This window comes from Rhinatrema bivittatum, chromosome 3 (assembly GCF_901001135.1).
Source record: "Rhinatrema bivittatum chromosome 3, aRhiBiv1.1, whole genome shotgun sequence".
Classification (NCBI taxonomy): Eukaryota; Metazoa; Chordata; class Amphibia; order Gymnophiona; family Rhinatrematidae; genus Rhinatrema; species Rhinatrema bivittatum.
The window spans coordinates 357,756,452-357,770,632 of record NC_042617.1 but is presented as its reverse complement, the minus strand read 5'-3'; the positions used below and the strand labels follow the sequence as shown (position 1 = coordinate 357,770,632).

Here is a 14,181-nt window from a genome sequence, read left to right as displayed (position 1 = left end):
ACAGGGCAGGTCTGCGAGTTTCTCCTGGACCTCCGGCCAGAGATCCGATGCCCGGAGCAAGGCCATCCTGCGAGTTCCAATGCCCGCTGCTGCCACCCTAGCCATCATCTCAAACATGTCAGAGGTGGAGCTCACCTTGTGTTTACCAGACTCCAGGCCTTGCTGAACCAATGCCAAAGAAGTGTCCTGCTGCTGTTGGGGCAAGCGCTCCGATTCCTGAACCTGTTTCCACAGGTTTCGGTTACACTGGGTCATGTACAGCTGGTAGGAAGCAATACAGGCGATTAACATCGTATCCTGATAGATGCTGCCTTGGGCAGGAAGGTGTAACACCCTATGCTCCTGACCCAGAGGAGCAGAAGCATGGGTGCAGGAATGCTTGGCTTTCTTGAGGGCAGACTCTACCACAACAGATTGATGTGGGAGCTGACGCCTCTCAAACCCCAAGGCTTACTGTACCAAGTAAACTGCATCCGCCTTTTGATTAACTGGAGGAACGGAAACTGAGTGTTCCCAGATCCTAACAAATAATGACAAATAAATCATAGACTGGAACAGCCACTACTTCCTTTGGGGCATTCACAAACTGGATGACTTCCAGCATCTTATGACAGGCATCCTCCTCTGTCAAGAGTTGGAACAGGAAAGCCTCAGCCATCACCTGGACAAAGCCTGCAAAGATGAGCTCCTCCGGCGGAAACCTATGTCTCTCGTCAGGAGGCAATGGGTCCGACGGAAGGTCCCCTAAGTGATCCGAAGAAGACTCAGAGGTATCGTCTTTTTGAAAGAATAAATGATTGTTTACTTGTTCCTTTCCACTCATTATTTCATAGACCTCCATCGTATCTCCCCTCGGCCATCTCTTCTCCAAGCTGAAGAGTCCTACCTCTTTAGCCTTTATTCATAGGGCAATTGTTGCATCCTCTATCATTTTGGTCACTGTTCTCTGTACCTTTTCTAATTCTGCTATATCTTTTTTGAGGAGTGGTAACCAGAACACACAATATTCAAGATGAGGTTGCACCATGGAGCAAACAGAGGCATTATGATATTCTCTGTTTTATTCTCCATTCCCTTCCTAATCCCTAACATTCTATTTGCTTTCTTGGCTGCTGCTGCACATTGAGCAGAAGATTTCAATGGATTTTCAACAATGACATCTAGGTTATTTTCCTGCATGGTGACTCCTAATGTGGAACCTTGCATTGTGTAGCCATAATCTGGGTTACTCTTCCCTAAGTGCATCACTTTGTACTTGTCTACATTAAATTTCATTTGCCATTTGCATGTCCAGTCTCCAGGTTTTGCAAGGTCTTCTTGCAATTTCTTAAAATCCTTTAATGCAACTTTGAATAATTTTGTCTCATCGGCAAATTTGATCGCCTCACTTATTCCCATTTCCAAGTCTTTATAAATATATTAAAAAGCACTATTCATCTTTCTCCATTGGGAAAATGTACCATTTAACCCTACTTTGCTTTTCTATCTTTTAACCAGTTGGCAGTCCACCATAGGATACTGCCCGCTATCCCATGACCTTTTAATTTCTTAAGAAGTCTCTCATGAAGGACTTTGTCAAAGGAAAATTAGTTCTTACCTGTTAATTTTCGTTCCTGTAGTACCACGGATCAGTCCAGACTGTGGGGTTGAGCCTCCTTTCCAGCAGGTGGAGACAGACCAAAACTGAAAGGATATCCTATATGAGGACAGAGCCTATCCTGTAATCCTTCAGTATAACCAATGTCAAAGCAGAAAACAATAAACCCAGAATAGGATCAAGCAAGTAACTATAAAGCTCAAAGGAGCAATTGTAGAACAATAGAATGAACATGGTATAGCTATATGCTCTTGCATATACTTGGTGTTTAAATGACCAAGGCTTCCGGTGTAATTGCTCAGTATTAGTATTAGAATCTGCAAACCTGCAAGAAATAAGCTTAGAGAGGACAGAAAGAGAGAGACAGGGAAGGGCGTCTGGACTGATCCGTGGTACTACAGGAACGAAAATTAACAGGTAAGAACTAATTTTCCTTTCCCTGTACGTACCTGGATCAGTCCAGACTGTGGGATGTACCAAAGCTTCCCTAAACTGGGTGGGACCGAGACAGTCCCGCTCAAAGCACTTGCCGCCCAAAAGATCCAACAACCGGAGCTTGCACATCCAGACGGTGGTGTCGAGAAAAAGTATGCAAGGACGTCCATGTGGCGGCCCTGCAATTTTCCTGTGGAGAAACGGATTGACTCTCCGCCCAAGAGGTGGCTTGAGAGCGAAAAGAATGAGCCTTGAGGCCCTCGGGGACAGGTCGACCTTGGCAAAGATAGGCCGATGAGATGGCTTCTTCAACCACCGCGCAATAGTGGTCTTAGACGTTGGCTTGCCCCGATTGGGACCACTCCAGAGGACGAAGAGATGGTCCGAGACCCGAAAGTTGTTAGTAACCTGGAGGTAGCGAAGCAGGACTCGTTTTGACGTCCAGCCGACGGAGATCACCCCCAGTCGTACCCGCAACCTATTAATCAAGATTACTTAGGGAATAGCCACTGCTATTAATTGCATCAGTAGCATGGGATCTTTAGTGTTTGGGTAATTGCCAGGTTCTTGTGGCCTGGTTTGGCCTCTGTTGGAAACAGGATGCTGGGCTTGACGGACCCTTGGTCTGACCCAGCATGGCAATTTCTTATGTTCTTATATTCTAATGAGGAAGGCCCCAGGCTGCTTCAGAACTGCCTGGGAACCCCTATGTTTTCCGTGAAAAGAATAGCAAAAATAATATGAAAACCATACAACAAAATGACAATTTCAAGTATACTTAATTTTCCCTTATAAAGTTTGGTTTCCTTTAAACCCAAATAACCGTATGTTCTGTTATTGTGCAACCATTCAAGGGTAAAAAGTTTTGTTACCCTGTCATATGCAAGATAATTCAGTTTGTCCACTTTTAGGAAATATAATGTACGACAGAGAATTTTGTTTGCGTGGTAGTAGGAGAGTTTCACACCATTTTAGCAGTCAGAGACAATCCGCCTCATTTGTATGGAAACATTAGAGGTATAAGGCGCGCACCACTGGCAGTACTTCCTGAAACCAGATTAATCCTTGTATCTGTGGCTTGGTAGTGATGCTGTGCAATCTGATCAAACCCATAAGGTCTGTGAAGTCTGAATGCGCCGCATGGAGGATGCACTTGCACCTTGAAACATGGGCTTTATGGAGGCCAAGAATTTGTAGATGCCTAGGGACCCCAAATTTCCTAATGCAACTGTTGAAAGTAGAAAACGGAGGGGGGAGAGGTGGGGGAGTAGGGGTTAAAGGGCTACCTATTTTTTTTTTCAGTCCCTTGGAAAACTCACCTAAGTCACTTTTGGATAATTCTTTTGGGTCAGCATGCAAAAGAAAATACAGAAAAAGCCCCATTATGTGGCATGCATGGGGAATAATCCAGGCCAGTTAATCCAACATGCCAGCTATCCAAGTCCCCCCTGCTGCCCACTCCAGGCAGCAATCTGCAGAGGTGATGCTGTAGTGGACAGAGCAGAGCAGAGCAAATCTACTCTGCTCCCTAATCCAACTTCTCCCGTCCCTTGCAGGGAACAAGAGGGGAGAGAGTGAAGCAGGGTGCACAGAGTAATGCTACTGTGCTACCTTATATTGATTAGCATTCTGTTTAAATCTTCTCGGCAGCAATTAAAAAAAACAAAAAAACACAATAAAAACGCAAAACAAAAAAAAACCCTCCCACAACTAGATGCCAGTTAGTTGAGTGCCAGCTAATGGGGCTTTTACTATATCTTGGAAATCCATGCACAGCCCTTACCTCTGGCTGGTGTCATAGATAGCAGCTGTGTTTTCCAAGTAGTGAAGTCAGCAGAGGTTCTGTCAACTTGTTCTTGGATATAGTCAATGCTCTGAATTACCACAATTTGCCGTGATTCCTGTCGACCCTCTGCCTCTGGCACTGTAAACAAGAGCCCCGCGTCCTGGAGCTGAGACGAGATCTTCACCAGGACACAGAAGCCAGAGGAGCAAACTTCAAAAGCTTTCCTGCAAGAAGCCAGAAAAACTAATCTTACCAAGGGAAGAGTTTCTCTCAGATCAGACTCATATTTAAAAAATTCAGGACAGGATGATGAGAATGGCCATGCTTCCCCTCCTGCTTGGAATGAAAATCCATTGCAGCAAATTTTCAATTGCTTGTAAATCAAGTTTTTGATTAATATGAAGGTTAAGGCAGGAAGATTCCTATGACCAAAGTCTTCTCAAGGCACATAAATTAAGTATGAATTACAACTAGAAAGAAATTGTGCAAAAAGTGCTATGTAAATAAAACATCAGTATTTCCCATTCATCTTTTCTACCAGTAGCAATAATAACTTGCATTTAAACTGTACGCTTCTCCTTAGGCCTCATGCATATTGCATTCACTCTTCCCTTCCGTAGCCCAAAAAGTGTATTATACACAAACCCCCTCGCCAGCCCAAGTATGTGCCTATGGCTCCACTCTATGGATCCATTTGCCTTCTCCTTCTCCACTAAAGACTGCCTTTCTGCTTCCAATTATCGTTAGTCACTGTGTATGCTGCGTGTGTTAGATTTTATCACAAAAGTTATCCTAGCCATGCCACCATGATACTCACCAAGAGTAAAATAAGGTCTCAGAAGCCTGCCGTCTTATTTGATCCACCTCTGCTTTCATAACTTTCAGTTCACTCAGCATCTCTGTCATTCTAGTGGCCTCCCGCTGCCAGACATGGTCCTGCTTCCGCATCATGCTCCCAAGAGGTAGCTGGCCTGGTGAAATGGGAGACGGGCAGTTTGTTTCTGATGGTATAAGCACCATCTCCTCCCTGGGGGGTCCCGGGTCCCGTTCTGCCCCTGCACTTCGCGCACTGCTGGATTTTCTCTTCGTCCCTGTGCTGTTCTCGCTGTCGGCGCGACGCTCAGAAGGGCAGCACTGCAGGAACCAGTACAGCTGTTCCAGGACCATGATGCACTGCATGGAGAGGTGTTGCAGCCTGTCCATCCACTGCTGCAGTCCGTCTTGAGGGGGGAATGCCACGCTGTAGTCCCTTGATATGTTCAGCCGGGTACTGATCTCCTGCACGCAGCTCAAGAGATTCCTAAGTGAAAAGCCAAGAAAGGGAGCTAAATTAAATTTACCCCTTTACTACCAGTCTGAAGACGAGATATGACGGCTACTACAGATGTGGCACGTTATAAAAAAAAAAGCCTACCAGCAGACTTACTACTGGTTATGTTTTGTATTCAGAATTTAAAAGCAAAGTGTGACTAGTGCAATGCACTACCCAAAAGAATACTCTACCTAGCAAAACCATTCACTAAGAAAGGGTGGTAGATGTACAAAATGTCCTCTAAGTGCTGGCTGTGGAGGCAAATAAAGGATTGTTCAATCATGGGATAAACACAGAGGATCTTTGCCAACCAAGAAGTGACAGGAAAGCCAGTGAGCACCACTAAAGGCAGCAGATTAGGAAGACTAGAGGGGTCCTAATATCCTTACTGACCAAAGGATTCTGCTTCAGTACTGTCCCCCCTCTCAATGCTTTACCTCATTATAATCCACTGTTCTGTCAGAGCAGTGAGAGACTTCCTTTGTTTCACCAGCAGCTTCAGCAGATGCGCCGTGAACCCTTTACATCTCTCGATATTACCCAGGCCAATCTCCTGTGCAAAGGACAAAGCAACACAAAAAAAAAAATTGGCCGCACTCAACACACATCCAAGCAGCAATGAGTGCAGACACAGATTACCGATCGACACCTTTATCTAGGAACTCCAAGGAAAAAGCTAAACGAGAAGAAATGGCTTAAGACTGGCATTATTTGTTTTGACATGGACCAACAGGTGGTTTTGATGGTTTCAAATTATATTTCTCTTCTGTCCTGCACTATTTTACCATGATTATGATACTGCAGATTTCACAGGCATTTCTGTCCTCTTTACCTATGCACTACATAAAAGCCAAGAGCAAGAAATATCAATATCACTTTATATCAGGGATTGGCAACCTAGGGGGCACTCCATGAAATTAGCATGTGGCACATTTAAAACTAACCGGAGAAAGTTCTTTTTTACTCAATGCACAATTAAACTCTGGAATTTGTTGCCAGAGGATGTGGTTCGTGCAGTTAGTATAACTGTTTTTAAAAAAGGATTGGATAAGTTCTTGGAGGAAAAGTCCATTACCTGCTATTAAGTTCACTTAGAGAATAGCCACTGCCATTAGCAATGGTAACATGGAATAGACTTAGTTTCTGGGTACTTGCCAGGTTCTTATGGCCTGGATTGGCCACTGTTGGAAACAGGATGCTGGGCTTGATGGACCCTTGGTCTGACCCAGTATGGCATGTTCTTATGTTCTTAACCTATGGCACATGTGCCATCAGTGGAATGCAAGGCTATTTTTAGTGGTGCAGCAGCAGCGGAACAGTATTGAATAGATTTGAGGAGAAACTTCGGCCGCCACTGCATCAAACAGGTTTGCTGGGGTTATGATACTCTTCCCATGCCGGCAGCAGTAGTCACGTTTAAACGAACATCTCCTGCTGCCGCAGGGTCCATCTTGCAACTCTTATTACAAGACCGGCCCTGCAGTGGTAGAGATGACGTTTTGTTACGCGACTCCTGCTGCTGCCCATCCCATAATCTGGCAGGCCGCAGCAGAGCCTATCCCGCTGGCAACTGAAGAGGCGGCCCAGGTCCAGACAGTGGATATGTGAGCCCGTGTGTGGGTGAGCGAGATTACAAGTAGGCAAGAGAGATGGTATGTGTATTACTGTAAGCGGGCAAGAGTATTATATGTATGTTAATGCATGTTGGTAAGAGAGAAGTTGCTCATTTTGGACATGCAGGACTAGCACCCCAAGCAATAAGGAGCTTAGCACATCCAAAACATGCACCCAAACAAATGTGTATCCGATAGTGTGCATCGCGTGTAAATTCCATGTAGCTGAGGCTATTAGCTATTTCCCCCAATGCAGAAAGTTGCTGGGCACTCAGTGTACACTTTTTAAATGCGGAAAATTTAACTCCAGCCCTGGAGGTGGCTTAAATTCAATCCGCAAGTCAAGGGCTCATGAAAAATTAAAAAAATCATTGTGACAAATTTACTGCTTGCAATGTAGAAAAAAATATATACTGGCTTGATTAAAAAAAACAAAACAAAAACAATTCTTCTGGATGCACAATTTAGATGCCTATAGCAGGGGTGCTTAGCTATGGGTGACTTCAACAACCTCAGCAAAATCAGCCAGAAGCAGCGGGATAAAACTAGATGCTTGTACAGAGCACTCTCCCCTAGCGCATCTATTACACGCATCCCCTCATTTAAATACTGCATTGTCCACCCAGGGGATGTGGCTGCGTGAGCAAGTGCTCGTTTCAACACACATCTTGTTGCATTGTCCCCTTAGTTTTCGGATGCCAGTGAGCATCAGTTTATGCAAGCAAGCTCAGAGTCATCGCAAACTGGTGCTTATGGACTTGAAATCTCAAATTAAAAAAAAAAAAAGCTACATTGAAAGGTAAATCAGTCATTACATACGATACTTATTGCTCTGCAGCAATCCGGATTATTACCTTGGCAGGAGATGACAAAGCTGTTTGTAGTCTAGCATGGCGTGCCAGTGATCGGTAGAAGTATTTCTCACATCCGTCCCAGGCAGAGGAGAGTTCCACATGCAACCTGCAATATGATAGGGAGCATTACTTTTCTAATACTCAATCCATCAATGCTGCCCAAGTCTAATAATCAGATCCAACAAGCTCCCTCTCACACTAAATATTAGGAATGAATAAAGTCAGAGCATTAATGAGCCAGGAGTGCAGCGCAGATCTCAGATGCCCATTTCCCTGAGAAAAAATGTAAAATAGAGAGAATCTGCCTTACATCATGCTGCAATAGTAGCTGCTGCTCTTGGCAGCTGAAAGTGGTGCAGATAACACCCATAAGAGTATGGTCTTGCCTGCTAGTTGCGAGAATTTATTTAAAACATTACACACTTCTGTTATTAAAGAAAGCAAAGTACAAACACCAAAGAGGAAAACCTAAAAATCATATCAATTACATATAAAACAAATGTATCAAAGTAATAAAATTAACAAAAGACCAAAATAATGAAAAAATTTATGACCACAGAATTCCAATCCACACATTGCTAATAATGCCTCCTGATTACCAACACTACGCCCCCAAACAGAATAGCACCTTTCCATACTGTCTGCCATAGCATGAACCCATTGAATTATATACTGCTCTGAATGAAAGCAGAGTTCACTGTAGGTGCATGGCCAGTGATGTGCCCTAGATACAAGTGTCTAGGAGACACAGCTCTGGATATCTTGAGTTACTGCCCTGGGAAAGAACAGAAAGCTACATTTGGATGGATATTTGAAAAAGGGCATCACTTCAGAAATTGTGACAGCTTCTTATTTTAATGCATTTCAGTCCTGCCAGTGTTAAGCATCTTACAAGGAGAATGGAAACAGAAGAAAAATGGAGAAATTCCTTACTTAATTTCATTTTCCTTAGTGTAGACAGATGGACTCAGGACCAGTGTGTTATGTGCTCCTCTGCTAGCAGATGGGAGACGGGAGTCAGATTTCAAAGCTGATGTCACTCTAGATATACCTCTGCAGGGACCTCAGCTCATCAGTATTCTCCTCGAAAAGCCATTGTGGACATATATATTGCTTAAACAACTTGATTAAAACTGATTCAACTGTTTTAAAAAACTGGAGACCGCTAGTGCACTCAACCAAGTTAACGCCAACACCAGTCGACTTGCGGGCGTCCTGAACTAAGGGAAGGCAATGGCTTACCCATCTTTGTTTAATCTCGAGGTTCGCTTTCCAAGCTCCTCCTTCTCGGGAGGCAGCCGTGGGCGGGATGCTGAGTCCATCTGTCTACATTAAGGAAAATGAAATTATCAGGCAAGTAATTTCTCCATTTCCTAGCGTGTAGCCAGATGGACTAAGGACCAGTGGGATATACAAAAGCTACTCCCGGATAGGGTGGGAGGCTGCCCGAGGCCCACTAAGTACTGCTCGTGAATACGTCTTCTCTAGCCTGGACATCCTGGCGGTAGAACCTGGAGAAGGTGCGTAGGGAAGACCATGTCGCCACTCGACAGATCTCAGCGGGCGACAACAGCTTCGCTTCTGCCCAGGATAATGCCTGGGCTCTAGTATAGTAGAGTGAGCCTTAACCTGCAGGGGCAAAGGCTTTCCTGCCTCTATATAGGTTGCCTTAATTACTTCCTTGATCCAGCGACCCAACAGAGTTCCTGCAGGAGGTTCTTCACTCTGCTGGTCACCTGATGGCTCTCTTCCGAAGACTTCCCCCGGATCAGCCAGTCGCCCAAGTAAGGGTATATCAAGATCCTTTCCTTCCTCAGTGTTGCCGCCACGACCACCATAATTTTGGAGAATGTTCTGGGGGCAGTTGCCAGGCTGAAGGGTAGGCCTGGAATTGGTAATTGCGGCCCAGCACCGCAAAACGTAGAAAATGTGGGTGGTCTTGATGTACTGGGATGTGAAGGTAGGCCTTGGAGAGATTCTGGGAGGTTAGGAACTCTCCTGGTTGAACTGCCATTATTACTGAGCAGATAGTTTCCATGCGGAAATGTAGGATCCGTAGATGACTGTTGACGTTCTTGAGGTCCAGGATGGGTCTGAATGACCCCCCTCTTTCTTGGGCACAATAAAATAGATGGAATAGCGCCCGGTATTTTGCTGGGGTGTAGGTACCGGAGTTATAGCCTTCAGACTGAGAAGTCTTCTCAGTGTGGATTCCACTGCCATTCTCTTGAGGTGGGAGTGGCAGGGTGATATCATAAATTTGTCCCGAGTTATGCTGCAAAATTCCAGAGAGTGGCCTTCTTGTATGATGTTTAGTACCCATTTGTCTGACGTGATCTCGACCCATTGTTGGTAGAAGACCCCCCTATTTCCTCTTCCTGTGGATAGGTCGACCCATCCTCATTGGGAAGCTCGGGTCCATCCTGCCCCAGGACCTGTTCCTCTCTTGGGTTGTCGGTTCTGAAAGGACAGAGACTTCCCGGATGGTCAAGGTGCCTGGAACAATAAATTTCTATAGGGTCGGAAACGTTGTAAGCCTCTGCCCCTAGTCTCCTGGGGGAGGGGCGCTGGGATCTTTTTTCTCTATCTTCTGGTAGCCGACGCACTGGAGATTCACCCCACTTGCTGGCTAACTTCTTTAATTTGCTTCTGAATAGGAGGGATCCCTTAAAGGGCATTCTTGTGAGGTTCGCCTTTGAGTTGCGTCTGCAGACCAGTTCCGCAACCATAACTGTCTTCTTGCCGCTACTACCAAGGCTATTCCTCTGGCTGAGGTACGAACCAGGTCTGAGCTTGTATCTACCAGGAAGGCTGCGGCAGGTTCAATCGTCTCTCCGGCAACCACAGCAGAACTATCTGCTTCTCTGGTGAGGAGCAAGCAGGAGCGAGCCACATGTGCACAGCAAGAGGCGATTTGCAGTGTCAATGCTGTCGTGAAAGCTTGCTTAAGGATGGATTCTAATCGCCTATCTTGAGCATCCTTCAATGCTGCCCCTCCCTCAATGGGAATGGTCGTTTGCTTCGAGACGGCACAGACCATGGCGTCCACTTTTGGGAAATGCAGGTGTTCCTCGGTCGCAGGTTCCAGAGGGCACAAGGATTCCAAGGCCCGCCCTCCTTTAAAGCTCGCCTCCAGGGCATCCCATTCCAGGTCAATCAGTTCCTGGATGGCTTCCAGCATCGGGAAATAGCAAGAGGCCTTGCGAAGGGACACCAAGATATGGTTCTTCCTTGGTTCCATCATAGGGTCCGTGCCTGGGATCCCCAGAGTCTGAGAGACCAGGGCTGGAAATTCATCCCTGTGGAAGAAGCGAAGTATGGTTCTAGGCCTGGAGGGATTCCCCCTTCTTCCAGAGAGCCCTCAACCTCACCTGTGGTGTCTGGGTCCCTGTCTTGGTAAGGTGAAGAATGTCTCGAGGCCCCCGGACCAGGCCGAGGGGATCATGTTTTCCCGATTAGGATTCTACTCAGGTTGGGACCAGGGCTGACTGCGCCTGAACAAAGGCTTGTAGTCCCTGGAAAAATTCCAGCCAAGAGAAGGCCCCTGGGTCCATGCTTATCCCTTGGGGTGCCGGAGTAGGGGTTACCGAAGGGCCCTCTAGCAGAGAGGAGGTCATCTTGGAATTGATTAGCTCCAGGGAGCTGGCCGGATAAGGTCCCTGCCGACCCGTCCTCCGACTGGGATGGTCCAGACTTGGAAAACATCTGAGACTATTCCTCCCTGGGCTTCTTCACAATGTTGGCACAGGCAGGACTCCAGATCGGGCTGTGCTGCTCTGATGTGGCAGGCCGCGCAAAGGGAGTGCTGTCTTGGCTTCTTTGCCGTCGGGGCCATGATCTCTATGTGCCTGGTATCTGGTGCGCGCAGGTGCCACGCCTGGATGTGTGTGGCTGTATGCGTAGTTATGCGTGTGGCAGTGCTTGCAGTTATATGCGCCGCTGTGCGTGCAGTTATGCGTGCGGCTGTGCGCACAGTTATGAGTTTGTAAACGCGCCCGTTGTGCGCCCAAGATGCCGGCCTGCCCCACACGTACCGATGGCCGAAGGAGAGGTGGTGGCATCTGAGCTACCGCGATCAAGATGGAGCTGCCAGGATCGTCACGTAGATAACTATCAGAGTCTAAAACGGGGCCTAGCCCATCGGGGGCTGCTCAACCCCTTCGGAGCCTCCCCTTATTGCCTCGTTGGTACGGCACGCCGAGAAAGGAGACCAGAGAAAACTCGGACTCCCTCTTCTTCTCTGGCTTTAAGATTTTAAAGAATTTACCTGGTCTCAGCGCTTACCGGCTGAGTGCAGAGTCTGTCTCCAGCAGCGGGGGGAGAGGGCTTTGGCCTTCACTTTGCACTCGCTGCCTTTAAGCCGCTTCAGCGGTTAAGTCCACTCCAGAGACCAGCTACCGGACCAAGGCACTTCTGAGGGATCGGAATCACTTCAGGGATTCTCGATGGGGGGAGGGACTGTTAGGTATCACCGCAGGAGAGTGGGGCCACTCTTTTTAAAGTTGAAATTCTTTTTGTTTTTTTGTAATCCCATTAGCAATGTGCTAGCGAGAGGATAGTGTCCTCATCTGCTAGGGAGACTGAGAAATACTGACGAGCTAAAGTCACTGCAGGGTACATCTAGGGTGACGTCACCTTTGAAATTTGACTTCATCTCCCATCTGCTAGCAGAGGAGCACATAACCCACTGGTCCTGAGTCCATCTGGCTACGTGCTAGGAAAATGGCCTTTGCAGCAGTGCTTCCCAATCCTGCCCTGGAGGTAAACTCATTAAGTCCAATTTCAGGATAGCATTACAGGTACATGCATTTTTTTTTTTATCTGGTGTATTCAAATCCATCTTATCAGTATTCATTATGGCCATCCAGAAAAACTAAACTGGTTAAATAATGCCTCCAGGACTGGGTTAGGGGAATATGTCTTTTTTGGAATGATTTACCATTGGGTGTTCCTTGTAATATTTTGGAGACCATGCCTAAGATGAAAAAAATCAGCATACATCAGGAAGGAAAAAGGGGCAGACTGGATCATCTGTCATCATATTCTATTTAACTGTTTCAAGAAGCATGTTATAATCAAGGTACTAATTAAGGAGTTATTCCCTAGGCTAAAGATGGACTTCAAAGAGCAGACAAGCAGAAAGCCTGGTACTAAAAATCTTTGAAAATGTTTGGGTTGGAAAATCAGCCACTCCCAACACCATCAACATATGTATTTTTGACCAGTGGAATGTAAGAAACCTTAACTTCTGGGGGTGCGGGGATGCCATTACTTACATGGAATCTAATTCATGGGCACCACTTAAAATGGCTAATGCACTGCGCAGATTCAAAGGATGCAGACTGAGCATGTCCTGTGGGTCCTTTGAACGAGACCAAGTGAGCCCTTTTCGATATGACAATCCTATTAAATAAAAAATAGATATGTTACATTCCATTTGCAATGCGCTGAATGAAGATTACCCTTACCTAATAACTTCCTTTCCTTGAGTCCAAGCAGACCAGTTCAGACATGTAGGTTATGCTCATCAACCAGCAGATGGAGACAGACTAATGAGCTTGCTGATGTCATCCTTTATAGGCACCTATGCTAACCTCAGCCTGTCAGTATTATCTGTAACAAGCTAACTACAAATCATTAAAACCCCATAACACCAACAGGCTTCCAAAAAATTAGAAACATTGACAGCAGAAAAAAAATTAGAACATAGATAACTAGAATAACCTCAGTGGTTCTCAACCTTTTTCCCATCGTGATACACCTGACAGACCACGCTCACATGTGTGACACACTACTCATTACAATTCACGGCAGAAATAAAAAAATTAAGGTACAGTATTATTTTTGTTAAGAATGACACAAGGAAAAGACACGTATTCTGTTCTGTCTGAACAGAAATTGCATAAATAGTAAACATCACATACCAAAACAGCACCAATTTCTAGTACTCAAACAGTAAACACCTTACCTAAGAAAAGGCAACACTGAAAATATAAACCAGGCCTTAAGACACCAATACACCACCTATTAAGGAAACGGAACAAACCAGGCTACTATAGAGCCCTACACAGAAGCTACACGCCAGCAGAAAACCTCACCTGAATCACATGTGCTGACCCTCACCTACCAAAGAATAAAGAGACCAAAACGCATAACTAGAAAGCATGCAGACAAAAACTGAATTAGAAACCGCAACAAGCCAGAGTCTCTGTATGCAGTGTAACAAAAATAAGGATACAAAAAATGTGTTGCTCTGCATACCTGGGAACGTTTGATATCCAGGTACCCTGAGATTGTTTTGAATTTGCAGGAAGATGGATGGTTTGCTTGCAACTTTCTCCTCTCTCACACTGGTTCTCAATCGCTCACATATACACATGCTTTCTCTCTCTCACTTATATAGGCTCTTAATTACACATTTACACACGTCTCTTTTCACGCTTACAACACAGGCTTTCAATCACACATATACATGCTGTCTTTCTCACACAGACTCATTCACATGCTTACAAACATGCTCTCTCTCATTTACACAGGCTCTCAATTACATACTCATATGCTCCCTCACCTAAACCAGCTCTCAA

At 45.7% G+C, this 14,181-nt stretch overlaps 1 protein-coding gene across 2 annotated transcripts in view; it reads right to left on the bottom strand.

The window, feature by feature from the left end:
• Window positions 1–14,181, bottom strand: part of MDN1 (midasin AAA ATPase 1) — a 765,271-nt gene that overhangs the window by 112,635 nt on the left and 638,455 nt on the right. For both annotated transcript variants that reach the window (XM_029595415.1, XM_029595414.1), the window contains exons 76-80: window positions 12,874–13,000; window positions 7,598–7,703; window positions 5,568–5,683; window positions 4,636–5,118; window positions 3,816–4,042 (exon numbers count right to left, since the gene is read on the bottom strand). In XM_029595415.1, coding sequence (XP_029451275.1) covers window positions 3,816–4,042; window positions 4,636–5,118; window positions 5,568–5,683; window positions 7,598–7,703; window positions 12,874–13,000 — 1,059 coding nt within the window. The remainder of the gene's footprint in view (window positions 1–3,815; window positions 4,043–4,635; window positions 5,119–5,567; window positions 5,684–7,597; window positions 7,704–12,873; window positions 13,001–14,181) is intronic.